General features: G+C 45.1%; 1 protein-coding gene across 1 annotated transcript in view; it reads right to left on the reverse strand.

The window, feature by feature from the left end:
- LOC144113299 (DENN domain-containing protein 11-like) overlaps positions 1-23,071 on the reverse strand; it is a 28,972-nt gene extending 5,901 nt beyond the window's left edge. The window contains exons 1-8 of the mRNA XM_077646287.1: positions 22,628-23,071; positions 21,579-21,678; positions 21,341-21,499; positions 15,014-15,146; positions 3,703-3,841; positions 3,512-3,637; positions 3,299-3,449; positions 3,172-3,234 (exon numbers count right to left, since the gene is read on the reverse strand). Of these exons, the coding sequence (XP_077502413.1) occupies positions 3,172-3,234; positions 3,299-3,449; positions 3,512-3,637; positions 3,703-3,841; positions 15,014-15,146; positions 21,341-21,499; positions 21,579-21,678; positions 22,628-22,844 (1,088 nt within the window). The 5' untranslated portion in view covers positions 22,845-23,071. The remainder of the gene's footprint in view (positions 1-3,171; positions 3,235-3,298; positions 3,450-3,511; positions 3,638-3,702; positions 3,842-15,013; positions 15,147-21,340; positions 21,500-21,578; positions 21,679-22,627) is intronic.
- Between the last annotated feature and the right edge of the window lie 2,705 nt (positions 23,072-25,776).

Consider the following 25,776-nt stretch of genomic DNA (forward strand, 5'->3'; position numbering starts at 1 on the left):
CCGTTTACCAGCGGACAACACTGTATGGATTTTTTTAACTGTAAGATTCGTTGTTACTGCCATTTGTCAGCAGCCTTTGTTTTTCGGCTGTGTGTTTGTATTTTAAAAATGATTCTGTGTAGTGTGATGAACTGGAAATTTCAGAAAAATATTCACCCAAAATGTCTGCTTGTTCTTTTATATCTGTCTGTGTACTTGGGCTGTCGGAAGGGGAAGTGTGAATGGGGAGTAGCTGCCAGTCAGCTTTTGAACCTTCTCCCACATTTCTTTAGAAGGTGCTCAGCTATTAATGGACGACACGTTTTTGCCATAAACTTTTTTCGGCACTGCAACGAACATATTGGGCCTTTAAAATTAATGAAATTCTCTTCTGTTGGCGGTGGCTCTGTGGTTAGGGCGCTCGGCTGCTGATCAGGAGTACCCGGGTTCAAAGCCGACTGCGGCGGCAGCGTTTTGATGGAGACGAAACGCAAAGGCACCCATGTGCTGTGCGATGTCAGTGCACGTTAAAGATCCCCTGGTGGTCAAAATTATTCAGAGCCCTTCACTAGCCACGACACCTCTTTCTTCCTTTCTTCTTCCACTCCCTCCTCAATCCCTTCCCTTATGGTGCAGTTCAGGTGTACACTGCAGTTCAGGTGTACACCGAGATGTGAGACAGATACTGTGCCATTTCCTTTCCCAAAAAACCAATTTTAAATTTTCTCTTCTGTTGGGTGCCAATGAAAAATGCCCCAGACTTTTGTTTTGTTTCTTTTTTGCTTCTTTACATTCTTTCGTATACCAAACTTAGTGATTTTATTTTACTACTCCTCATGAATGAGGAATAGCTAGGCACGCCACGCAGAGTTACAATACAGTTCGTGATATGTTTATTATTCTCGTGCAGGTGTTAAGGTGATTAGTACAGAAAGGTGATCACTCCCATGTGGGTTGTCGATGACATCCCATTTAAAATCGCTAAACACAGAGGATGAACTAAAAGATAAATCTATACAGCTCATTTTGATTAAGGAAATGTTATTACATAGAATAAAATCCTCTATGATTTGGCCTCTTGAATCGGTTTTTCCACTCTTCCAAAGACGTGAATGAGCATTAAAATCCCGAACTACTAACCATGGCTTGGTAGCTGCTCTAGTCTCCTAATTCAAGCACGTTTACTAGAAGGTGGGGTTCGACATATATACAACACAGTTATTGTTTTGTGTGTAAGCAGAGTGGCTGCTACAACTTCAAATTTAGTCTTTAGTAAAAGCTCATGAGCTGCAACATCATTTTTTACTATGACGGCAACTCCACAGGAGAGCCGGCTTGCCTTCTCTTGGTTGCGGCGAAAGACTTTATATTTCTTGAGTATATCTGTGTGTGGGGCACCTAAATTTGTTTCCTGTATACACAAGGAAACAGGTGAGAATGCAGCTAAAATTTTTTTTTTAATGTCGTTTAAGTTATTTAATAGTCCCCCAAAAATTCCAGTGTATTAGGATAACATGATGAATTTTTTTGAAATGTATTTCAGAAACTTATATCCCTGTTTCTCTGGGGCCCGTTATTGGGATTTTTCCCTTTTTTTCATTCAAGAAAGCTCCGCTGCAGTGGAGGTGAGCTCAGCGCTATGTCCATCGCCTCACTCAAGGCTCTGGAGGCCTGCGGAGAGACCATAGGTGTGCAGTTTGTATACCTCTCTCGACTGGTGGAAGCCTGTTGGGCAGCCAGCCCACATGCTGGCTGGCCCTTTTTCTAGGGTGGCAGGGTAGCTTTCGCTGCGTCTACCCAGGGCACGGGTGGCCCTGCCTCAGGCTCACTGTGCGTGGCCTGGGCAGGTGCCAAAGCTTGGTGTGGGGCACCGCCCCGTTGCACCACATCCGCGAAATTTGTTCTTGCTGTGAATAAGAATGTGCCTTGTATCCGTCTGAATCGCTGACATGCTTTTTTGAAAGTTATGTTTTCTTTTGTTTTTATGGTTATTATCTCGTTTTCTTTCTTCGAGGTTGGACACAACCTCGAGTATGCGGGGTGATCCCCTTCGCAGTTCGCGCACTGCGGCACAGCGTTGCAATTCTCGGATTCGTGATCGTTTGATGCATATTTGGCACAGGTCATGCGGTCGCGACAACTGTAAGGGCCATGGCCGAATTTTTGGCAATTCAAGCAGTGTCGGGGATTTGGGAGAAAGGGCCGTACAGTTACTTTCAGATATCCTACATCTATTGATTCTGGGAGCTGGCTGGAGGAAAAACTCAGGACTATGTGCTTTGTGAGTATTTCCTTGTCATCTTTAGATGTTTATTTGGCGGACTTCTGTGACGTTTTGTTCTTTAAGACCTTCCAACATTTTTTCTTCGGTTAGTGTCCTGAAATCATATTCTGAAATGACGCCTCTGATTGTGTTTGGGGATCGATGTGCACTAACAGAGACAGGAATGTTTTCAAAGTTTGTTACATCTGGAGGAGTATATCGCCACTGGATAATTTCGTCACCTTGTAGCCAAGGCCCAAGGCTGCCGTGAGAGACTTATAACTATGAATGGTGATATTTTCCTTGCTGGCTTTTCTGCTTATTCACTGTGTATCACAAGATACTTCGAGAACGCTTCTTGTTTCATTACCAACTGGGCGGTTACATCGGCCAGTACTATCTTTTATGGGGGCGATCATTTTGTGGGAGACGGGGAGCCATAGGATGCATGTGTTTTTTGGCCGCAGTGCCAGCCACCCACCAAAGAGCCCAACAAGGGGGCAGGGCAGGAACTTGAAAGCAAGCCCTTCCCTCACCAACTGTACACCCCAACTATAACCCAATACGACAGAACGAAGGGTAGCTTTCAGCAAGGCGGAAATTTGGGCGAGTTGGTAAGTGTTCATTTTCGCTCTCAGCGCAACACGAACGGGACACGCTGTGTCCTGTTTGTGTTGCGCTGAGAGCGGGACACAGCGCCTGTTTGTGCTAGTCCTTTGTCTTGTGTCCCGTTCGTGTTGCGCTGAGAGCGAAAATGAAGGGTAGCTTGCCACACAAGGTTAACCCTCACTGCCTCTAAAAAGAAAAAAGCCAATAAAAGAGAAATTAGGAAAGTGAAACTGCAGACTTAAGCTGTATTCAACTACACAAGACAAGGCTACCTGCTACTTTGCCACATGCATGATTTTCCAACAGCATTAGACACATACCCAGTAAACCAGGAGTCATCTGTAGCATCAGAATCACCAGCTAGCAATGGTTGGCATTTGGATCTGGATAAAGGGAAAAAAAAAAAAAGTTTTATACAAGCCTACAACATCTAGTCATGTTTCCTACCTGAGCTCTAAGAGGTGGTTGTATTTCAGCCTGTCAGCAGGACTCAGTTCCAGCAACCTTTCGTGCAAAGAGGAATGAACTTTTAAATTTTGCTGATCAACAAATAGGTCAAACAGGTTTTGTTTTGTTTCAAAGATCTTCTCAGTTGTGCCTGAAACAATGAACCTACTGTACTTTTATGTTCTTTTTGCGAAAAAATAAATAAAAGCATACAAGCCACATAGGAGAGCTGCTCTGCCAGGGCATCCACATCGGTGACATTCACGTAGAAATTTGGTGGGCACAGGCATGTTTCTACGTCGGGGTATACGTGAGCAACCAAGGTGCTCGTACAGTACACTAGAAGGAAAAGAAAACCTGCAATGGGGATTACTGCTAGCAGACAGCAGCATGATTTAACTTACCACGATAGCAAATCACACCAATTGGTGGAGGGGAAAAAAATAGGATCCTTTTTTTCAGCAGCGCAAACTTCCACAGAAGGAATATTTTCTCCCCAAAGAAGTTCAGGAACTGGGAGAAGCAACCTGCTGGGTGCGTAATCTAAAGAGAAAAAAAAAATCTATAAGGAACTGATGAAGCATTAACAGATTCAACTTTCCATGCACTCAAATCACTCAAGTACAACACAACAGCAAGAGCAAATCTGACAGCAGTACAAGCTAAGCCACAATCAGCATTATGGCACTGAAAAAAAAAGTTGTACTCCTTAGGTCACCACAACGCATGAATTAAGCATATAAAACCAAATAGCCTTTACGGTGACCTATGTTACATTAAACACTAATAAGCTGAACAGTTTGGGGGTTATTCAAAGGAAAAGAAAAGAATTGACAGTGGCTTAGCTCGGCTATGCCAGGATATACGTAGCGAGAGGTATGCTTCCCTGGCTGAGCTTGTTGTGGTCAGTGTACATTTAGAAACGAGAGACATTGGGTATACACATCTTTTATTCATTTTGCTTGACAGAGACGAAGACTACCCGAAGTAGCATGCAGCGGTCTCAATTTTGTCGATACAGTATTTCGATTTAGTAAAGCCTCTTTAGTATACAAGCTCTATAGTAGTTCCCCATTGTGTAATATGGACGTGAGGGTGCAAAGCGAAATTAAATTCAAACTTTTCTTTCATAAACTGACTAAGAGAGTCCTGTTTCCTGTTAAAATCACCCAAAGTCGCACACAACTGTGAAACCGCGCCGTAGGCTGGTATACACATGGCAACCACATCAATCGTCTGCTTGACAGGTGTTCGTGGTGCCACGTAGACTCCTTGGATGATAATACCGCTTTGCAGAAGCCGAATGCAGCAGGCTTCACCATTACTCACCGCAATCGAAGGCAGATATCTGACAGCGGTGATACCTTGCTTCACGTACACAGACTTCAGCGTTCTTATTTAGTTCAAGCCAACTGCCAGGCGACAACCTCAGAGTTGAGTTTCCCTCTTCAGGTGGTGATGAGAGGAAACACCTTGTTGATGATGAAATCGGGGTTTCTAGATGTGACCCGGTGGTTCTAACTCGCAAACATTCACATTACTCGAAGAAAGGAGAAGGTTAACTATTTATTTACTACATAAATAAAACAAGAAGCAACGAAGAAAGGAGAAAACTATTTACATGACTAAATCGTTGATCAGACGAATTCAGCCCTCGTTCAACCCAGCGCGCTTGTTTTTAAACCCTCTGTCTCCGCCCTTAGCGGGGACAGCCACCAATAAGATTACAAGCGACACACCTCACCAATCAGTGGTCAGGGAAAGGAAAATAAGGATTAAGCCAACTAATCACAGATTGGGGAAAGAGTGCTGATTAAACATTTGGGAAAGGAGAGGTTGCAATCAAGTACACCAACAGCACAAACGCGACCACCCTCTCCCAAGGCACCCATGGCCCAGCCGTTACCACTTTCCTCTCTCTGTCATACACGCGACAAACATATGCCGACAAAACGATCCCTAAAGTGTTTACAGAACACACTGCAAGGGACGAACACAGTCGTTACGGGAATAGTGGGTTTCCGGTCAATCGGCTAATACTCAGCCGTATCTCATGCGGCGCCGAAATCTTGTCAACCCCTTAACAGCGACCACATGTTGACAGCTGTACATGGTTAGGCTTCTTAAGACGGGTTATGCCCATGACGGCGTGGAGTAAGCAAGGACGTCCGCCGCACGAAGGGGAGGCCAGGACGGGACGGGTCCCTTTGTTGACGACTTCCCACCCCACTGGAGCGGCCTTGTGAACACAAGACCAACGAGTTCGCAGAAAAGTCAGCGAACTCCACACTCAGGATCTGAAGAGTTAATCTTCTCTTGTCTATACCGCCGTTTAGCAGCGGCTGGACTCTCCTCTGCATGCATGTCAAATCAAACGTTGTGATACAAACGCCCACTACATCTCCGCCTTTTATACGCAATCCTGCTCATGCGACGCGGGGTTCGGGTGATAGAGCGGTGTGCGGCGAGGCGGCGACGATAAACGCGGCGCAGCTGTGGGGTCTGTCTGGTTATGATGGCATTGGCGCATGCGCACAACTGCTCATTCGCGTGTCGTCACGCTCGGCTTTGACGGCGGAGCGGGCACGCGGCCGCGGCGACGGCAAAGCGCACGCCGCCCTTTGCTCCTCTTCGGTTGCCTCGAAATGCTCGACTGGTAGCCTAGCGTAGCTCCCGCTACAAAAAACTCGTCACAAACTTTTAAACTTGTACATATTGGCTAGAACAATCTTTTGCAGTGCCACAAGAACATCATTAAATGGGCTGCACATGATACTGTCACTTGGTGGTGACAACAATGCCTGCTGCTCTCCGCCGCACTCAATTTAAAGGGACCCAGAAAAGGGGTCTCAATAAAGTGCGATATTTCTGGGATGTTAAAAGACAACGGTTCATAATTAACCCCCAGCAAGAATTATTTTAATGCGTTTTGTGGAAGCTGAGTTATATGCAGACAAAATTTGAACTTCCGTGTCTTCGCGCCTTTCCCTCTCCTCTCACACGCCAAAACGGCGGTGCTCCTCCGCCGGTCCCCACTCGGCCCCTCCTCTACCGTCGCCGGCTGCGGCATGCACGGAGTTGCCACACCCACGGTAGCGCGTGACATCTGAATTTGGCGCTGTGAACCAATGATAACCCCTGGCTGCTGACGTCATTTGCAAGACGTGACGTCGTCTGCCACGTTTTCGCGCAAAAGCCCAGCGCCGCGCGTCGCCGCGAGGTGCGAAAGCGGGAATTTTTAAAAATGTATTGTAAATTTTCCGCCCGTTTCTGAGGCCTGATATGTGGCATGGACGCTCGGTGGCCTGTACTCTACATAGTGCAAGCATCTTAAAGCCAAGCTCAAACACCCCTTTCTGGAGCCCTTTAAAGCTGGCAGGGAACAGTCGAGATAAGGCTCCAAAGCGACTACAACAACATAGAACAAAGTGGAAGCAGTTGCGTGTGGCTACGATCATTCAAGGTAAGTATGGTCACATCTCGCGTCGCAAAATGATAGAGCCGAGTGCTGGCAGCTTTGAGAGTAAACAAACAAACACTACAAAAAGATTCGTGGAATTAGTTCACTCTCAAAGAAGCATCAACCAGATGCTTTAAAACAAAGAAACATGGCCACAAAATAACCCCCACAGTACAAAATAAATGCTGAGAACGGAAATACAGCGTCATTTAGTGCACATAATGCGGCTTGAGACGCACGACATGCACAACTTCTGGTCCTGTGCGGTGGCGTCGGGATGCTGATTATTCCATCGGTGATGATTTCATAGTCCAGTTCACTTAATCGGCGAAGAACCTTGTAGAGGCCAAAAGAGTGTTGGAAAAGTTTTTCACTCAATTCACAGTGGCGAATGGTTGTCCAAACCCAGACTCGGTCTCCAGGTTCGTTACATCTTCGTCGGTTGTAGCATCTGGCATCAGTCTGCGTCTGGTCTTTGATCCGTATTTGGTCAATTCGTCAGGCTTCTGCATGCTAAAGGTAGGTGGCGAAGTCAGGGCTGCCATTTCTGGTGATCTTTGGAAGCATGGTGTCAAGGGTGGCCATTGTGTCCCCGCCATGAATGAGGCTAAAATGCGTCATCTGGGTGGTCTCCTGTACTGTGGTGTTGTAGGCAATGACGACCTAGGGAAGAATGGCACCCAGGTCGTGTGATGTGTGCACATACTGACTGTTGAGAAACGCTAAAAACGCACTGTAAAATTCTTCTCTTGCTTAAACCGCTCGCTTATTTGCGCAGAAATTTGACGCAGAGATGACATTGCTTTTTCAATGACAAGTTTGGATGATGTACTTGCCTGATTCAATCAGAATTAAAAATCTGCATAGTCTACAGCATCAGTGACCCAAGACAAGCAGCTTTCGCATAACATACTGGTGGTACCATCTGGTGCCTATTCGAGGAACGGTTAATTTACCTTTTAAGCTGCGATATGAGTGGGGGAGCAGCTCATTTGAAGATGCTTTCTCAACTGCTTTAATAATACTGAGCACAGAAAGCATTTGCACAAATTTCCCCAAAGTTCAAAGAGTTTGGTCTGTGGCTGCTGGAATAAAATAACTGTCCCTAGGATAGGCACCAGATGGCACTACCAGTAGTAGTAGTAGTATTTTATCGGGGGGCAACAATAGCCACATCAAGGATCTGGATGGAGACACAGATTGTACGAGAACTCTGGAAGAGGCAGACAACCGTTGACTAATGCTTAATGTCTCATGGAATCAGTAGCAAGCTTGCAAAAATTGAAATAGAGAAGGAGGAGTACAGTCTAAGAAGCGATTATAAATGTATTAGTCTGAAAATGGGAGCCCTGATGAAAAGAGAAATGCAGAAAGCACATAAAGGGAGTGCAAAATTAAATGAACGAATAGCGGTAATAGCAGCAGGCACTGAAGCAATAGGGAAGTGCCCCATGGAAGAATGGAATTATAATAACTACTCATCGGTATGAAAATGAAACAAGTAAAACTGACAAACCACTGGAAAGGAAAGAGGAAGCCCCAAAGCTGGGTGGATAAGGAAATGAAAGAGGCCATCAAACAATGGGTGGCTTCAAGAGAACACAGAGGCAAAGGAGGCGCAGTTTTCTCAATAAGAAATGGACCAAAAATGGGAATCTTATTGACAAAAGAAACTGCCAGTACAAATCCTCATCCAGAGTAAAATAAAGATGTCCACTGATTGCTGGATAGCTGAAGTTCATGATGCAACTAAAGGTGGGCCATGAAAATTATGGAGCCATATAAGCTGTCTGGGTAAAAAGAATCAAAGAGTGGAGGAATGGATTTAAGATGGCAAGGGAAAATGTTTACAGGGAGATGACGCTGTGAAATCATTACATCAGTTGCAGATTAGACATTTAGGAGTGGCAATAGGGTAAACTTCCCAAATGGAGAAGTAGCCCAGGACAGCATAATGGAAAGGAGCTTCTTAATCTTAACTGGACTAACTCACAGTGGTGGAAAAGGACTAGGAAATTGACCAGTAAGTATGCAGGAAACAAGAACAGAGAAATAACGAGTCTTAAGCGAGAGGTAAAAAACACAGACTATAGAGCTATAAAGAAAGTGGAAAAGGCAGATCAAGAAGGAAACGTTCTCTGATAACTCGTGAGACAGTGACCTACTTTTTGAAGCTAGATCAGAGTGCCTAGGAACACGGCGCTACAAAAGAAAATTTAACCAAGACAATGAGACCTGCAGTTTGTGGTAAATCTGCAGAAACAATTGAACATCTTATACCAGTGGTGGTATCCATCCAGTTGTCGATGTAAGCACAGTCACTCTCCCTGAAGCCCTAGGGTTTAGAGATAAAAATGATCATGTGAATGAATCTGCAGTGAAGTCAGCAAAAGTGATTGGAAGATTGGTGGCTCAAAACCAGGGAGGTGACATAAGGTTACAAGCGCAGAATTAAAAATTGTATTTAAGAAAAATGGCGAATTTATAGACATATTTATTAAATCAATAACACCCTGAAAGCAATATAAAGCAAAACAAAAAAATGCTGAGCATGGTGGCAACTGCCACCACCCTGTTTCAGAGGGGATGCTCCGATCTTCCATCCATCCCTCTATCCATCCCATGCGAAAGCTGCTTGTTTTGGGTCACCAATGCTGCAGCCGACACGGATTTCTTATTCTGATCTAATCAGGCAAGTACATCATCCAAGCTTGGTGTTAAAAAAGCAAGACAATCGTATGCCATCTCTGTCAAATTTCGGTATGAATAAGCAAGCACTTTAAGCAAGGTAAGCATTTTACGATGTGTTTTAGCGTTGCAATAGTCAGTACATGGCGAGCATGTTGGCAATCGTTTTGCTTAGGCGTTCCGTTAGCCCATCAGTTTGTGGAAGATACACAGTCGTCCTTTGGTGGCTCGTTGCACTGTACTGCAGGATAGCTTTGGTGAGCTCGGCAGTAAACACAGTTCCCATTTCTGTAATGAAACCTTCAGGGGCATTGTGGCGAAGGAGAATGCTTTAACGAATAATTTGGCAACTTCTGCAGCGCTGCCATGGGGTAAGGCTTTCTCTCTGCATAGCGGGTAAAGTAGTCGGTTGCTACTATGTTGACTTGGGGAAGGGGCCAAGTAGGTCCATGTCGATATGCTGGAAAGCTCTCGTTGAAGGTTGAACTGCCTGAAGAAATCCTGCTGGTCTTGGCAGCTTTTTGCAGCGTTTGCAGATACGACAACTCTTGGCATAGTGTGCGACATAGGTGGACAGACGAGGCCATTAATACTTTTTGTGAATTCAGCTGTTGGCTCATGGTGCGAAGCCTGCAGAAATTCCTCAAGAAGGTTCGCAGGGATGGTGAAGGATGGCGGTCTTGTGGGTGTGAAGTGCATGGCGCCCCAGGTCTTTTGTCCCGCGTCAACATACATGGCAAGCATGTTGGCGATTGTTTTATTTAGGCGTTCCGTTAGCCCATTAGTTTGAGAGATAAGTAATGCCACAAATCTTTCTTTGTTACATCACTCAGTCATCAGTAATCGACGCAGAATTGAAAAGATCCAGTCTTTCTTTCTCAACAAAACAATCGGTGCTACCCAGGGGCTCTTCAACGTCTGGATGATGCAGTCATGAAGCAGTTCTTCAGCTTAATCCTGGATGGCTTGGCGTTCTCGCGGCGACACACGGTAGGGGCTTTGGCAGAGAGGTTGGCCGTGCTTTGCTTGTTGATTACAATGCCATGCTTAGCAAATGGAGTTTGTTGGACCTTCATCAACAATGAGAAGCACTCCCTGTAGCTTCGAAGAATGCGAAATTGGTCTTGTCTGTTCCGGGGCAGGGCTGGGTTTATGTTGAAGACTCGCATGTGGTCTTCTTTAGGTGAATCATCTGAGATTTCATCGGAGAGGGCAAAGGAGTCTCTAACATCGGACAGTTTGTCTAAGAAAGCTATCATCATTTCTCTGTTGATGTGCTTGTATTCTTCGTTGAAGTTTGTCAGCAGCACCTCAGCTTGTCCATTCTGGAAGTGGGCGATTCCTCTTGCGATGCAACCCCTCAACCTAGGAGCAACTGCGTGCTCCCCTTGATGATATTATTGAAGTTTTTGGCATTCCCCACTCCTACGGAAACCATGACATCTGACCGGGGTGGGTCGCTCACCTGTTTAAGTACATTGCGGGCTGTTTGACCTTCTGGGGTTGGGATCGGAGATACAGCTTCATTCTTTAAAATGTGATGGACTTAGATTAAAGGTTGATGATTGCTTGATGCTCAGTCAAAAAGTGCATGCCTAAGATCACATCTCGGGAACAGACCACAGTATAGGTATCTCCGTTGATGGCAAATTGTGCGGTGCATCATCCTGATAGCGTAATAAGGTGGCCTGCAGTGGTGCGGATTTGCAGGCCTTCCCAACCAGTTGTCACTTTCTTGAGCCGAGTCGCAAACAGTCCAGTAATGACAGACTAGACCGCTCCTGTGTGCAACGCAATTACTGTGCGACCATCGACAGCCACTTCAATGTTGCTGGTTCGCGTCTTCACATTACAAGTTGGCCTTGGAGCGGTCTTGGCTTCAGGTGCTGCGGTCATGGCTGGGGTACATCGCAGTGATTTCGCTGGGCAGCAGCGTCATTCTGAAGTCAGATCGCATCGTGTTCGAGCTTGTCTTTGTATGCGGCATAGGTGTAGTGGGGGCACCGTCTTCATGCGGCGTGGTTGGTGGAGGAGCTTTGGCATTCCACTCCTGAGCAACCTCACCTCCTAAGGTTGCTGCCTTTAGTTTCCCCTACACTGTCTGGGGGACCATCCTCGCACCACAGCTGCATAGCTGCCGGGTGGCGACGCGAAGCGGGAGGCCAATGGCAATGGTTAGCGAAAAAGGCGGTTCAGCACATACTCGTCTCGACACAGGTAGTCATTGTTTCATGTGGGCATTGGCTGGAGCCTTGTCATGGTGTGTTCATGGCAAAACCATGAAGACTGAAACATCGATACAGGCTGTGACAAAGAATATGGCCAGTCTCACCATAATAAAATCACAGCAGGCAATTGTCAGAAGTTCTCCAGGCGTCGCATTTCTTGAGGCTTGAGCATCACTCATAGGCTGGGCGGGCAGGGGCGACGTTCTGGAACAGCTGGTTCACGTCAAAATGAACTTGGGAGAGAAGGGCGGGTCTTATCAGGGCCAGGGACTGCAGACTGCAGCGGCGTAGATCATGGCTTGAGCTTCCAAAAGGAGCCATCAGTGACAGGGCCGCATCTCGCTGTGAATCTTTGCACTGTTGTCGATCTTTGTCCTTTGACCCTGGTATTAGCAATTGTGGAGAAAGAGCCTTGCAAGAGACATGCAATTCAGTATTTCCTGTTCCTTAAGCAAAGCAAGCTAGTAAGCCAGAAACACAAAGGCTGTGAACAGCCTTCGGGAAGATTTGAGTAGATGTTTTTGTGTAGGACAAATGAGCGACTGTTGCAGAAAAATAAACCCATATAAAATATGTGACTGAATATAGCTACCATGTGCAATTTATGCACAATGTACTGTTGCTGTGCTCCATTCAGGGTGTTTCATCTAAGACTCAGCAATTTTTGAAAATATTTTGAGTTACAAGAGTGCTTTTTACGGCATGGCAATGTTAGCAGTGGTGTGCATCAGAATACAGCTAAGATGTGTTAGCGAACAGGCTGGTTAACTAATACTGAATAGTTAACTTTGCAACTATTCCAGCTCCATTTATTGAGAGGCTTGGAGCCCACCATCCATACCAGTTTTTAAGATTTTCTAAAGTGCCATTCTTGTCGCCATTGCAGCGCATGCAATTTTGGGGCTGCACATGGGCAGAAGCGATAACCATGCATCCAGAAAGAGTGCTAGCCATGCCTACGTGCGCACATGACACAGCGACATGCCTGTCACGTGGCTCTCTGCCCACTTGCTGCTCCCAAAATCCCCTGATAAGCTTAAACTAAGAACTTTAGCCACTTCCAGCCGGGCACTGTATGACAACTGTGTGAGGTGCGCGTAGGCTTTGCTATAGTCTGGAATAACTTTTTTGGCAATGCAGCAGAGGCTAGGCAGGAAAAGAAAAAAGATGAGCCTTTGTCCCTGAGCCATGGGAACCAGGCTTTTCAGCCCTAGCGACCCCGCACCGTCCCTCTAACTTCTCGTCTTTCACCTTTCCGCACCCCTAGCCCGAACAATGAAAACCTCACCCCACCAAGGCACAGGGACAAAGGCCCGTATCTCTCCCTTTCCTGCCTACCTTTTACTGCATTGCCAAAAAAACTTGTCCACGAGTATAGCTCTTTCTGGACGCGCAGTTTCGCTTTTACCCATATGAGGCCCCAAAATTCCATAAGCTGCAGCAGCGATGAGAACGGCATTTTCGAAAATGGATATAACTTACAGTCGGCTACGAGCCTCTCAATAAATGAGGAGCCTAACTGGGATAGTTACATGTAATGTCCCGAAAGGGACCTTTGAGGAAAAAATAAATAAAAAGTTAAATATTCAATATTAGTTAATGGCTGCTAGTTAACATGTCTTAGCTGCATTTTGATGCACACTACTACTGACAATGCTGTGCCAAAGAGTGCGCTCTTCTAAGTTCTAACTCACAAAGCCTGTTTTTAAAGATTGCCAACAGTCTTAGGTGAAACACCCTGTATAGTATATTTGCCTAATAAGCAGCTTACGGGGAGACGCGGATTTTGATATGATCAAAAAGTGCAAAAATTTCGATTTTGCAAAAATGGCATATTCGGGATGAATACACAAAAGTTCCTGCCTAAAAAATTTCAAGGTCTATAGCTGACCTCCAACGACAAAAATGCCTATATATTTCGCACCTATGAAGCCCAGAAATGACGATTTGGGAGCGAAATGCAGCAGGAATTCGTGCCCGTCGCTTCCCACAACCGCGTGCCTGATTGCCGCCATCTTGGTTTTGTTTGAAAGCTGGGCTTCTTTCCCACTACCTGGTATTGCTCACTACAGTGAAATATTTTTGGAACGTCCACATTCCGCACTTTTTTTAAGGCCTCTACAATGACCTCCGAATGGTCGGCCGCGCATACTTCAAATTCGATTTTCTCAGCTTCGTGTTGTTTGCCAACATAGCCTTACGGAAGTTTTTATTATGTTTTTATGGTGCAATTTCAATTAACCTTATATCGTTGAATTCAGAAAGAACTAAACTGTGGAGCTATTCTGTTTTTGTTTGGAGGAGTGAAAAAAATGTTTTTTTGAGGAAAGGAAATGGCGCAGTAATTGTCTCAAATCTCCATGGACACATGAACGGCACCACAAGGGAAGGGAGGAAGGTGGGAGTGAAAGAAGAAAGAGAGAAAGAGGTGTTATAGTGGAGGGCTCCGGAATAATTTCGACCACCTGGGCATCTTTAACGTGCACTGACACTGCACAACACAGGGTGCCTTTGCGTTTCGCCTCCATAGCCAACATTTCAAATTTTGTGAACCATAATGTCACCTAACTATACTTCATAATTAAGTTGCTTGGACAAAATTTAACATTTTTATATGACGATGTACTTCAAAAACAATATAATTAGCACAGCTCCAGATGGCAGGTCTTTGGCTGCGGCCCCATTCCAATCGAAACCAAAAAATAGACACCAAAATGTTGTAACGACCCCTTATTTCTCTATAATATAGGAACTAATTGAGATATACTGAAACTAATTATATTTTTGAAAACAGGAATAAGAAACATATATACACGCCTAATTTCACTACCATATCTTTAATAATAAATATGACTGATGATGATTATGGATTTTTTATGGCGCAAGGGCAGCTATGGCCAAAGAGCGCCATGTCACAAGGTATTTTTCTTTTTCTCAAGGTGGGGTCAAAGACCCATTTCCCAAGCATTTCACCCTAAATAAGCCGAGCACCAGACCAGGGGAAAGCTTGTACCCATTGTATCACCGGTGGGTACCCGGCGGCACTGGGGATCGAACCCCGCACCTCCCGCATACTAGGCGGATGCTCAACCACTTGGCCACCGCTGCGGTATAATAACAAATATGTTAAAGACCCGCATGTCCCATTAACAATCATGCCTATATGCTTTCAAGTGAGCAGCTGTTTCAGGCATTCTGTTACAATGAAGTCCTGGTAAGCAGAAAAGATTTATCAGGCCCCACCAAGCTTTTCTTAAAAAAATCTACTTCCACACATTTATGCAGAGATGCAATAGTACTGATGCTATCATATGGCAGTTCATAAGCACTGATAATTACCTCCATAGAATGCATGCCATCACAGATAGATTTGTAGGCGGTACCAAGGAAGGTATCCAAAGCAGGTGGAGACTTATGTGCCAGGTAAAACTGAAAAAGGTCTTCATATACTCCTGGCCTCTCCAACAGTTGTCTGCAAGTAGGAAAGAAAAGCATGTAAAATGAAGTGTGCCACCACAGGGAACTAGATATTAACTTTATTCAATTCACATTAAAAAAGAAAGCCTAATAGAAATTAAGCTACCCATTTCCATGCAAAGTGAGCCAGCTTCCCATTTCTCTTTTATAAATGTACACAAACTATACTGATCCGATCAATTATGAAGGCTATTTATCAAATCCCCACGGCATCTAGTGCCAAAGTGAAACATATATAAATTTGGTTTCACTGGCACCATCAGTTCACAGTTAAGTATTGCCATATCTTCAAGCAGACAGGGTGTGACAGTGTCAACTGCTTCTGCACCAAGCTTGCACCACCCTTCCAAAGCACCTGGCACTCCAGACATGGTTTACATGATCCTTCCGCATGTATGAATCTAATGATACAGTAGAGGTGGCACAATATGCATAGCGCCCTTCATTTTCCTCGACTTTACCCGATTTTCACATCCTGAGCACGTTTCTTAAAATTCAGGTTGAACCCGTCTTCTCCTCAAAAATTCCCCTTCTAGAGTGCACGCAGTGGCAAGGGAATGAGGAGCTTGTTACGATATACATATATATGAAAGTTTTCCTGAACGAAACTGAACAAACCGCATGAAAATTAGCAGCTGTTCTATGTTTATTCCAGAGGAGTGTTCATTCAAGTGGTGGCCTTAAACCTCTCTTAACGCTCATTATTCATGACACGACTATGCACCTCCACCAAATATTCAAATATTATGGGGGGTTAGCTCAGTAGCAGGCGCGACAGGCCGCAGTCAGGGAGCACACAAAAACCAGGTCACCCCAGCACTAGCTGCAGCGTCCTTGTCCTCGTCAACAGCACAGTGACAGAACAACGTCCTCTTCACTTCGCGACTGTGTACCGAAACAATGCGTTCGAAAACTCTTAACTTTTAGAAGTGAGATGACAAAGCATATGTACTGCCTAGGCATTTATTCGCCATCACGTATCAAGCGCTATCCACACTAACGACGCCCTTCTCCAAGGCTCTTGTCCATTTAAAATAGCGTCTGTGAAGCGCAATGACTGTTTTCGTAGTGTACAAAGCAGGCAGGTCTTGCATGCACATGAAATGCTGATTACAGTTTATGCGATGAAATAACTGTAATAAGTTAAAAAAGAAATAATTTGGTTGACAGTTTTTTTTTCTGTCCAACCTGTCATTTCCATGTTGTTTGCGAACTAGTGAACGAAAAAATAGGGTATTTTGTGTCCTGCACAAAAACGAGCACTTAAGAGTAAATTGCCTTTTGCTGCAAAAAAAAAGAACCCCCCCCCCCAGAAAAAAACCTCTTTATGGAAATTTTTTCTGAATAACCGAACATGTACCCGAATTTGAATTAAAGAAATTATCGCCTGATTTTTGCCCTCTAAATTCTTGAAAAAATAAAACCCGAAAACAAAGGGCCCTAATTATGCACCGCCAAATTATGCTCTACCAAACCAAGCTGTAGAGCGCTACTACAGATACAGGGAACTACAGCCGAACTCAAGACACAGTGCTCTTATTCCTTTCTCAGTATAATTCTATTTGTAAGACAGGGCAACTCTACTGTCTCGGAGAGCTAGCTCGTATGTATCCTGTAGCACCAGCTCATATTTATCTTGTAGCACCCCATCCTCCCTCGATGCCCCCCATACCCCACCCCTGCCCGTCCTTGTGGGAAGCTGTCCTGTTCAGCACAGCCCCCACGACCAACGTGACCTGGTTGCCCGGGTCAACCAAATGGCTACAGCAAATGGGGCCCTGGACTAAGGGCTCCGCCCTCTGAAGGCCTCCCACCAAGCTTTGCTCAAAATAAAAGCTGTTTCTCTCTCTCTCATCAGCTGATATGAGGCACTCACAAGCAAATTGACTAAAACTGCAGCAGTTTTATACACTGCAGTAACATTTGTGCTGGCTAATGCTGCGGACATCTTTTATTTTCTTGACTGCAGCTCCAAAAGAGCACTGGAGTGGGTGAACGTTTTGACAGTCTAAACACTACAGTGTTGCTGCACTTTTGTATCAAGAGCTACACTACGCCAGCTCTTCGAGCCTTTAGCATGGCCACCGTGGCCACCCCTTGAGCTCCGTGGCGGCGCCGTGGCTGGTCATGTGGTTGGTCACACGGTTCAAGCCGTTATGTGACTACTATGTGTTCAAAACCATCGTGTCTTCAATTTCAAGCCGAACATAAGCGTAGCCAGGCAGATGTAGCTCTCGCGTCACTCCAGGTTTAACCAGAGCTAAACCACAGCAAATTTTTTTGCATGTTTTATTGGAGAATTCTGACAAAACTATAGAGCATCAGCTGAAATATGAACAGTGATGGTGAAAGGTAGCCGAAACATGACACTGCTAAGCATAGTTTCTTATTTTCCCTTTCTTGTACCTACCCATACTCCTGCTGATGTTCCCCAATTTCAACATGTACCAACTTGCTAAGTTCCAATCAGTGCTTCAATGATGAGTTTGCAGACAAAGCAATCTATGCAAAATTTTTCAACCTGACAAGCTACGGTACTAAACCAGGAGTATGTTAGCTTAACAGGACAAATTACACGTAACTTGAATACTATATACCAGGTGCTTCACCTGACATGTTCTGCAATTTTTAAAAATAGGCTTTTTGAGTTAGAACAGCAATTTTTTCAGTACAGCACTGTCAGCAATGTAGCGCATCAGAAAAACAGCTAATGCGAACTAACTAGTAGGCTTGTTAAATAATAATGAATAGTTAACTTTCAGCTATTACTGTTAGTCTCATTATTTATTGGAAGGTGTGTGCCTACCGTAAGGAACAGGCATCTCAGTTGTTAGAATTTTGTAAACACAGTTACCCTCAGCGCTGTGGCCTAACAAATTTTGGCTATTTCAATTAGTTGCGTTGCCTGCAAGCTTTTCGAAAGCGCATGCATTATGGTGTGATGTAAACAAAATTTGTTGGGTCACAGTGCCGAGGGTAACTGCTTCGAAATTCTAAAAATTTACATGGATATTACTTACGGTGGCCTACACACCTCTTAATATACAAGGACTAACAGCAATAGTTAAAAAGTTATCCAATATTAGTTAACCAACCTACTAATTAATTAGCACGTCTTAGCTGTATTCTGATACGCTACACTGCTGACAATGCTATGCTGAAAAAAGCGCTCTTCTAACTCAAAGAAGCTATTCTTAAAAATTGCATAACATTTTAGGAGGAACACCTAGTATACTGCTCTCCTCGCAGTGTAAGAGTTTAATCAGGATTACAATTCACAATTTTCCGCCTCTCGCACCAGGACCGCATGTGCAACAAGACTGAATCACTCTTAAGTAGTACAAAGGGCAGCAAGAATGCATAAATATATAGATGATCATACTTCTGTCTCAGTGACTGCTCTACAACGTAAAGCTTTCATTGCTTATCATTTTGTCAAGAAGCACTAAGAACAAATATGAAGAACTTAAAAATCCTCTCTCCAGAAATAATCCAGATATTAGATACCAAAACTAACAAAACTAAAACCTGGCACAACGCTAACTTGCCTGACAATGACCTCTTATCAAATAAGCATTCAATTCCTCATCGCAGTTACTAAGTGCATTCAACACAAATAGAAGACAAAATTTACACTCACTACCTACAAGACCTCTGCTAGTAGGAAGTGCGCCGATAATGTGCGCTCATCGCGAGCCGCTCGCTGTGTGGTGAAGCCTTCTCACATAGGCACTGCCGCTTGTGAGGGGGCTCCACCTTTACTGCGTAGCACCTGTGAAGGAGGACAAAGAAGGACCTCCTATTTTGAAGCCGTTCTGCTTTGATATTCCCAACAGTGGGCATGCAGTACACCATTACCAAATTGCAGAAAATCGTCGGAAAGTTTTCACTCAAAAGCTGACGACCATTGCCAATTTTTTCATTTTCGGTTTTTGAAATATTTTTTGCACCCATTTGATGACTTGGTCTTTGGATAATTTTAACTCTTTTAAAGTCCTGAGATACCAACTAACATGGTTTTTCTCTATAGGGGAACCAGTCCACTATCGATTACAGTTTTTCAACCACACAATCAGCTGGACACTGTTGGTTTAGTAAGCATATCACTGTCTTTCAGCCATATTTAATGCTGTTCTGAAGCTTTTAGCTACATGTGCATAGTCATACAGACCCAAAATGCTATCTGCATAGATATCCATGAAGAAAATCACATTTAGTCTTGGATAATATTAAGGTGCACTTCTGATAACTGAAACAAAAAATTGTGATCCCTTGAAGTCGGAATTATTGAAAGTCTACTGTATGTCACATTATGAAGATGTCTCTTTTCAAAGCTGACTAACACCAAGGCATATCAAGCAACTAAATTAACAATGCTTACAATGAAAGCATACTACACTTTTTGAAACATAATTAAGATACTTTTGCATTAAAACACGATTCCAGGCTTTCTAGCCTGCTTCTAGCCTTTAGAATTCTAAAGTGGGGACTCTTCAAAAAGGCAGTGCATGAGTGTGTTCTAAGATACGTGACAGAGAAACATGAAAATCTCCCACATACGAATTGCTGAACACACACATAACCCTTAAATTAAAATGACACAATATCAGCATACAAAATGTAGGCGCTTGGGACCCACAAATTCCAGTAGTTAACAGTTTCGAGCAGAATTGCAGCCATCAATTCGTTTGAATAACTGTTTTTTAACGTGAAGACACACAACTTCTTATCCAGTGACATATAAAGGTTTTTGATGCACATCATATGAAGTAAAGATTCTGTCATTAAAAATAAAGCTTCAATGTAGCTTACAATAAAAGTTAAAATTTTTTAAAAAAGCTCTCCAATTTTCATCTTACACTTACAATCGGCATATATCTGTTAGTCTGGCTTACCAACAGCACAACTGAATCATGACCTAAGTTACACTACTTACAATGCATAATGACTGCGGCATTTTTGTGAAGTGCATTAGCTTTTGTTTTCCAACCCCTCCCAACCTCAAGATCTAATACAGCTTTCTTAAACAAGTTTACAAGTAATATATTTACCTATAGTACAAGCCTTAATAACTATTTCGCTAGATTTCCAGTGATTTTTTTCACATCTTTGTTCTGAATGCACGTTTGTAGTTGCCTTTCCTTTATTTTTTATTGTTTCAGTGCCCTTGAAAAGTAACACATTTTTTATCTGCGAGACGCACGCCATGTATTCCTAGTTGTCTTACTGTGAGTAAATATAGTGTGCCTTCCTATCAATTTTCCCAATAGTTGGGTCCAGACATGTTTATGATGCCTTTTCAGATTTATCGCTTGTGTGCTTACTTTGCCAGCTCCTTTGTAGGGCACTTGCGATTGGCCACGGCAGTTGTGATTAACACGTTCACTGCATCGTGAGTCAATGCTGGGTGACATCGTGTATTCATGCTGTGCGGCCACGAATAACGAGTTACACAATAAAGCTATGGGGCAGCTCAGACTTTTCAAAGAGCCCACGAAAAGCACACATGCCAGGTCACTACTACCATCTGTTGGTGGTTCATGGAAGCTGGCTTTGCAACTGCTTCATTGGTAGGCCAAGTCAAGCCGCACACAAGAAAATTAAAGGGTAGTCCACTGGTGGGCTGCAACGCGCAGGGATTAGCACTCCAAAAATCATTGCTAAAATGAACAAGTTAAAAAACCTAGTCATTACTAATGTGTTTCATGCTGCAACCAAAAATTCCCTTACTTAATCCAAAAAATCCCTATTTTGGACACTTCTTCCCTGTGCCATTATGGAAATTCTCTGCATATTTCCCCTAAGATGTTTAGAAGTATTTTCTTTAATTATTCATTGCAGTTTGTCGGAATTAATGAAGGTGCAGGAATTTGCCAAGTACTACTTGTTGCTCGTGTTTGTGTTTTCCTTTCCGCGCTCCACCACATATTTGAAGCAGGGATGATCCGTGAGAAAAGCTCGCCACAATCACCACATAAAGCTGTGTTAAAAAAAAAAGTTGTTCGCAATTCATCGTCCATCCATCGTGCAGCCACATTAAAGCACCTGCGCAGTTTCCACAGTACTGCGTGCCAAGTATGTACCAGAGTATTGCCAGAGCTTTTTGGCAGCACTTCATCTTTCAGTCAGCATTCAAAATGTCAATCCCTCAGACTTATTGCGGGGGCAATAAGACAGCTGTGTGCGTACCGTACTTGCTTCTGCAGGAATGCCTTATGGAGATGCAACAATGAGTAGCTCTTCGCAAGAACCCCTATGGACTTCATCCGTGCTCCACGCTCCTGCTCACTCTCCACTTTCATGTTCTCAAAGCAGGATAGCCCATAGTAATTTTTCCTCTTGAAGTATCTTTGAAAACAAAAATGCAGAATATGTTTCACAAATAGCAACACATATGTACAATGCGAGTATTTGGTAAGATACTTACATAAAGTCTGTATGAACTCTGTGAGCGCCACTGGTCATGGCTTTGAACTCGATACCAGACACATCTAAATCATCTGGTAACCACCACTCCACAGTGTTTCCTATGAAGAAAGCAATGAAGAAGTATATTTCATTGAAATGCACACCACAAAACAGGTAATGCACAAACCTATGCACAAGATGGTGCACATTCTTGATGCATGGTCTTGGTATTAAATGTTAACAATAACTTTACGACGGCATTAAAAAAAAATTCGAGAAAAAAAAAAGGGGGGGGGGGGGCACAATGCAACACTGGACATATAATCATGAATGTATGTAGCTTTTCCATGCACCTTTAGAAAACAATACTAAAGTGAACGCAAAAATACTCGCAATCGTGGATTCCTGGAGCCATCTTTCACAGCCAATGCTTTAAAGCGCGATTTTATTATTTCAAATGACACGATTACATCATGTTATTCAGCAAGTTACTCAGTGTTAAGGTTGAGTCAAAAAACAATACATAGTGGAAACATGACCCAGAAAGAAGTCTCTTGGGCTCACAGCTTCAGAAGTCATTCAGCAGCCTAAAGTAATCTGTTGTATGTTCGCAACGAGTTCATAGATTAAACTGCAGCAAGCAACACCGCCGTGCAGGCGACCGCACTAAAGATGGGCGAGTCTGGTACGCCTCCTCGGGAAACGCGTGAAGATGTGCAGTCGAAGAGTCGAGGGCCAGTGAAACTTCAGCAGAGCTCAATTTTCAATCGCTGCACATGCGTCCTCAGTAGGTGCCACGCTCACTTATGAGTTGAAACGTAATATGAATATATGACTCACGAAAGACGGTGCAACAGTGCGAGGTTTGCAAACGAAACTTTCACGTGGCGGACCATATTGTCGCAACGTGACAGCCAGCCAAAGAAGACAAAAATATATAAAGAATGCTAAGAACAAACTACACGACTAAATGGTAATCCAGGAAAAAGCTGAAGAAAACGCTACATTTCGCTAACGCTCTTAGTTGTGTTTAACGTAGCTGACAAGCGCCGATTTTGTGGGACTCACCAGCTCGAGTGTCGAATGCAATCACAAATACACCGACGATATCGTACACAGTGTCGTCTCCTAGCTTGTTGGTCTTAATACTGTCAGTCCTTGGTAGCGCTGGTCCCAGTTGGCATTTCATTTGGCATGAAATGTTCGTGTAAGTGCTGTACCCATCAATTGGTTCATCATCCGAGAGGAGCGGAGCTCGATCAGTCGCCCCTTTCCGTCTTGCCATTTCTGCAGTCGTAATACGAACGAGTGGTCGGTCACTGCAGTATTACGTCGACCCCTTCAGTAGAACCATTCTTAAACGCATGGAGTTGGTACACTATGGACATGAAACTCCACCGTATGGTAAACTGCTTCGACACTTCCCATCCATGCGAGACACGGTATGACGCACAGACTCGCGCACTCGCGAGGCGGGTCGCAGCGGTGCAGCGGTGCGCTGTTTCGTGGATTACCGAATGGTGTTCTCAGCGGCCGTTGAAAGGCGCTTGCATCGCGCTAAAAATAATAATAATAATAACACTGATCTCCACTAGATGGCGATCAGTGAAACAAAAAAAGGGTGCCTCGATGCGCGGGAAAAAGATAGGTAACAGAGTCCTCTATCCTTGCAGAGGAGGAGGAATAACATTTATTTCTACCGAATATGGCGCGGCAGCCACCTCCGGGTCCGCACGCAGGCGTGCGGCGAGGCAGTCTGTCGCACAGCAACCGGAGGACATCCGTCCCCGTCTAGGCAGTGCTTCTGGAGGCACTGGTCTAGGTGAAGAGGTCTTCAGCCTCGGCCGCCAGGCGGACGGCGAAGCGCTGAATTTTTTCGTTGGAGCTTCAGATAAACGTGGTCTCCCACTTATCGCTATAGTGTTAATCGCATTGCGCCCCGGGGCACGAACGCATCTCCATATCACGTGATCTAATCTTGACACATGGCCGCAAAATTTAGAAATTTCGGTTTCTGCACCGTCCCTCCTCCGCCCTCTGGCACCCGTCCTTTGCAGAATTTGATAGACATCTACGGTACAGACAGCGCTGGATTGGGGGGGGGGGGGGGGGGGCTAAGGGGGTTGCAGCCCAGGGCCTCACCTCGGACAGTAGAAGGGGGCCCATTTTAACCTGCTTAGTATATGGAACCATGGGCAAGGGAACTTCGAGCGACATGTACGAAGCGAGAAAACCAGAACGAGCAGACGGGGCCCCCGCCTAATGTACACATGTAATTTACACATCCTTAGCAAAATGTTCCCGAACCAATACAGGGACATCTGCCCATGGTGCGGTGCAACACCCACCCTATACCTTATTACTTGGGAATGTGACAGAAATAAAGCATTCCATGGCTCAGAAAATCCGAGTGCGGAGCAATATGAGAGTGGGCTCTCCAGCGGCAACCCAATCCTCCAAAGATTGGTCATCCATGCCCAGCGAGCGGCCAAACTCAGCGGTGCCCTGGAATAGGGGCGCTGACCTCTGCAAGACGGAGGGAGACATCTGCTTGAAGGTGAAAACCTCTGTCTGACCGAAAGACCTTGTTAGAGTGTATCCTATCCTATCCTAATGTAACAGCATGCCTTTAGCCTGATCATTTGGGGAGAGCTTGTCGAGCTGCAAAAACAGGAACCCCCACCACCTCGTCGGGGCCCTCTTTCTTACGAAGCGAGGTGCGTTTTCTTGGAAGAGTTTTCGTGGTTTCCTGTCAGTCCGTCTGCCCAGTGCTGTCTGGAGAGGAGGGGCAAGGGGGAAACACCTAAAACATGTAAGGTGAGACGAGGACTAAAATCTCCCTTGCCTTTCGTCACCACCACGCCACCCTCCACCTCTCAAAAAGTTCCGCCGCTGTCCTTCTCATAGAAAGGACGTGCTGCAGTACCCAACAGTGCCCCCCATTCGACTTTTCTTTACCGTGATGGTAATTTGGGCTGGGGAGGATGAGTCCGATAGCAGATGATGGTGAGTCTGTTGGCAGAGTCGGCAGGAAAAGAAAGAAGACTTCACACGTGCTTTTGTCCGCGTGCCGTGGAGTATGGAATGTTCACTGCTCGGGCTAGGGTTGTGGAAGCGTGAAGGGGGAAGTGGGAGAGCTGGACACAAAGGCCTTTCTCCAGGGCCCATTCCTGCCTATAGTGGCTGCGCACCCTCGCGCGCGCTCGACGGAAAAAGTAGGTCAGACTGGCCAGGAGTCGCCCTCTCCCCTTCGTTCTCGCGCCCGGCGTCGACGGGGCGAAAGAAAAATCGAGAACCTCACAGAACAAACGATTGCTCCTAGCCAATAGGAAGACGAGACCGGAACGGGAATTTGTACAAGGAACTCTATGCGTATGTGAACGCCTGCTTTGGCGCTAGTGACCGACAGACGCGGCGCGCGTCTATGAAAGGAAGTTGATCGCGGGCTGCGATTCAGCCCCGAGCCGCCGGTTAAGCTTGCATAAGCCCGCCAGCTGAGGAGCTCCTGGGGGATGCACCACTCTCGCCCAGCCACGGACCATCCGGACAGCGCGCGCCAGTCATCGGGACGGCCACCGTTGGACACCTGCGGTCGCATCGGACTGACGAAGTGCCCGGTGCGGCGAACAATAAGCATCCATTCATGCGAAAATGCTCGGTCGGAAGCATCAAAGTGGTGCGTCTAAACGAAAGGCGAAGTTAGAAAGAGAAGAGCGTGAAAAGAAGCTGCCAAAGATGGCAAATTACCTACTGAATGCAGCTTCCACGGAACAGTATGATCTCTCTACCCAGAATCCGTGTCAAACTCCCAATAGTCCCAATGGTACCGACTGTGCTTCTGTGGAGGACTTGCCAATTCCATCACCACGGTTTCCTGGCAAGAAGCAAGGTCTGACTCATCTTGGTTGTCTGGATCCTGTGAAAACGGTGCCAACCTCGGTCGTCCATAATTCTGAACAACCGACGCTAACCGAGCCCTGTCCTGTTCCTGAGTTCGCAGCGTCTATGCTACTCGGCCGGGCCCCTGCCACAGAGCTCCAAGTGTCCGGTCCGCCACGCCCGATTTCTACTACTGCTGATCAACAGGTGCCAAACCTCCCCGATGAGCCTCCTTCTGTTGACGAGCGCCAGGAAACAACACTCCAAGAACCGACTCACTTGTTTCCTGTTAGTTTGGCTTTAAATAATCATGCTCCCACCCACAAACTGGGCCTAGA

Source organism: Amblyomma americanum, chromosome 1, assembly GCF_052857255.1.
Source record: "Amblyomma americanum isolate KBUSLIRL-KWMA chromosome 1, ASM5285725v1, whole genome shotgun sequence".
Taxonomy (NCBI): Eukaryota; Metazoa; Arthropoda; class Arachnida; order Ixodida; family Ixodidae; genus Amblyomma; species Amblyomma americanum.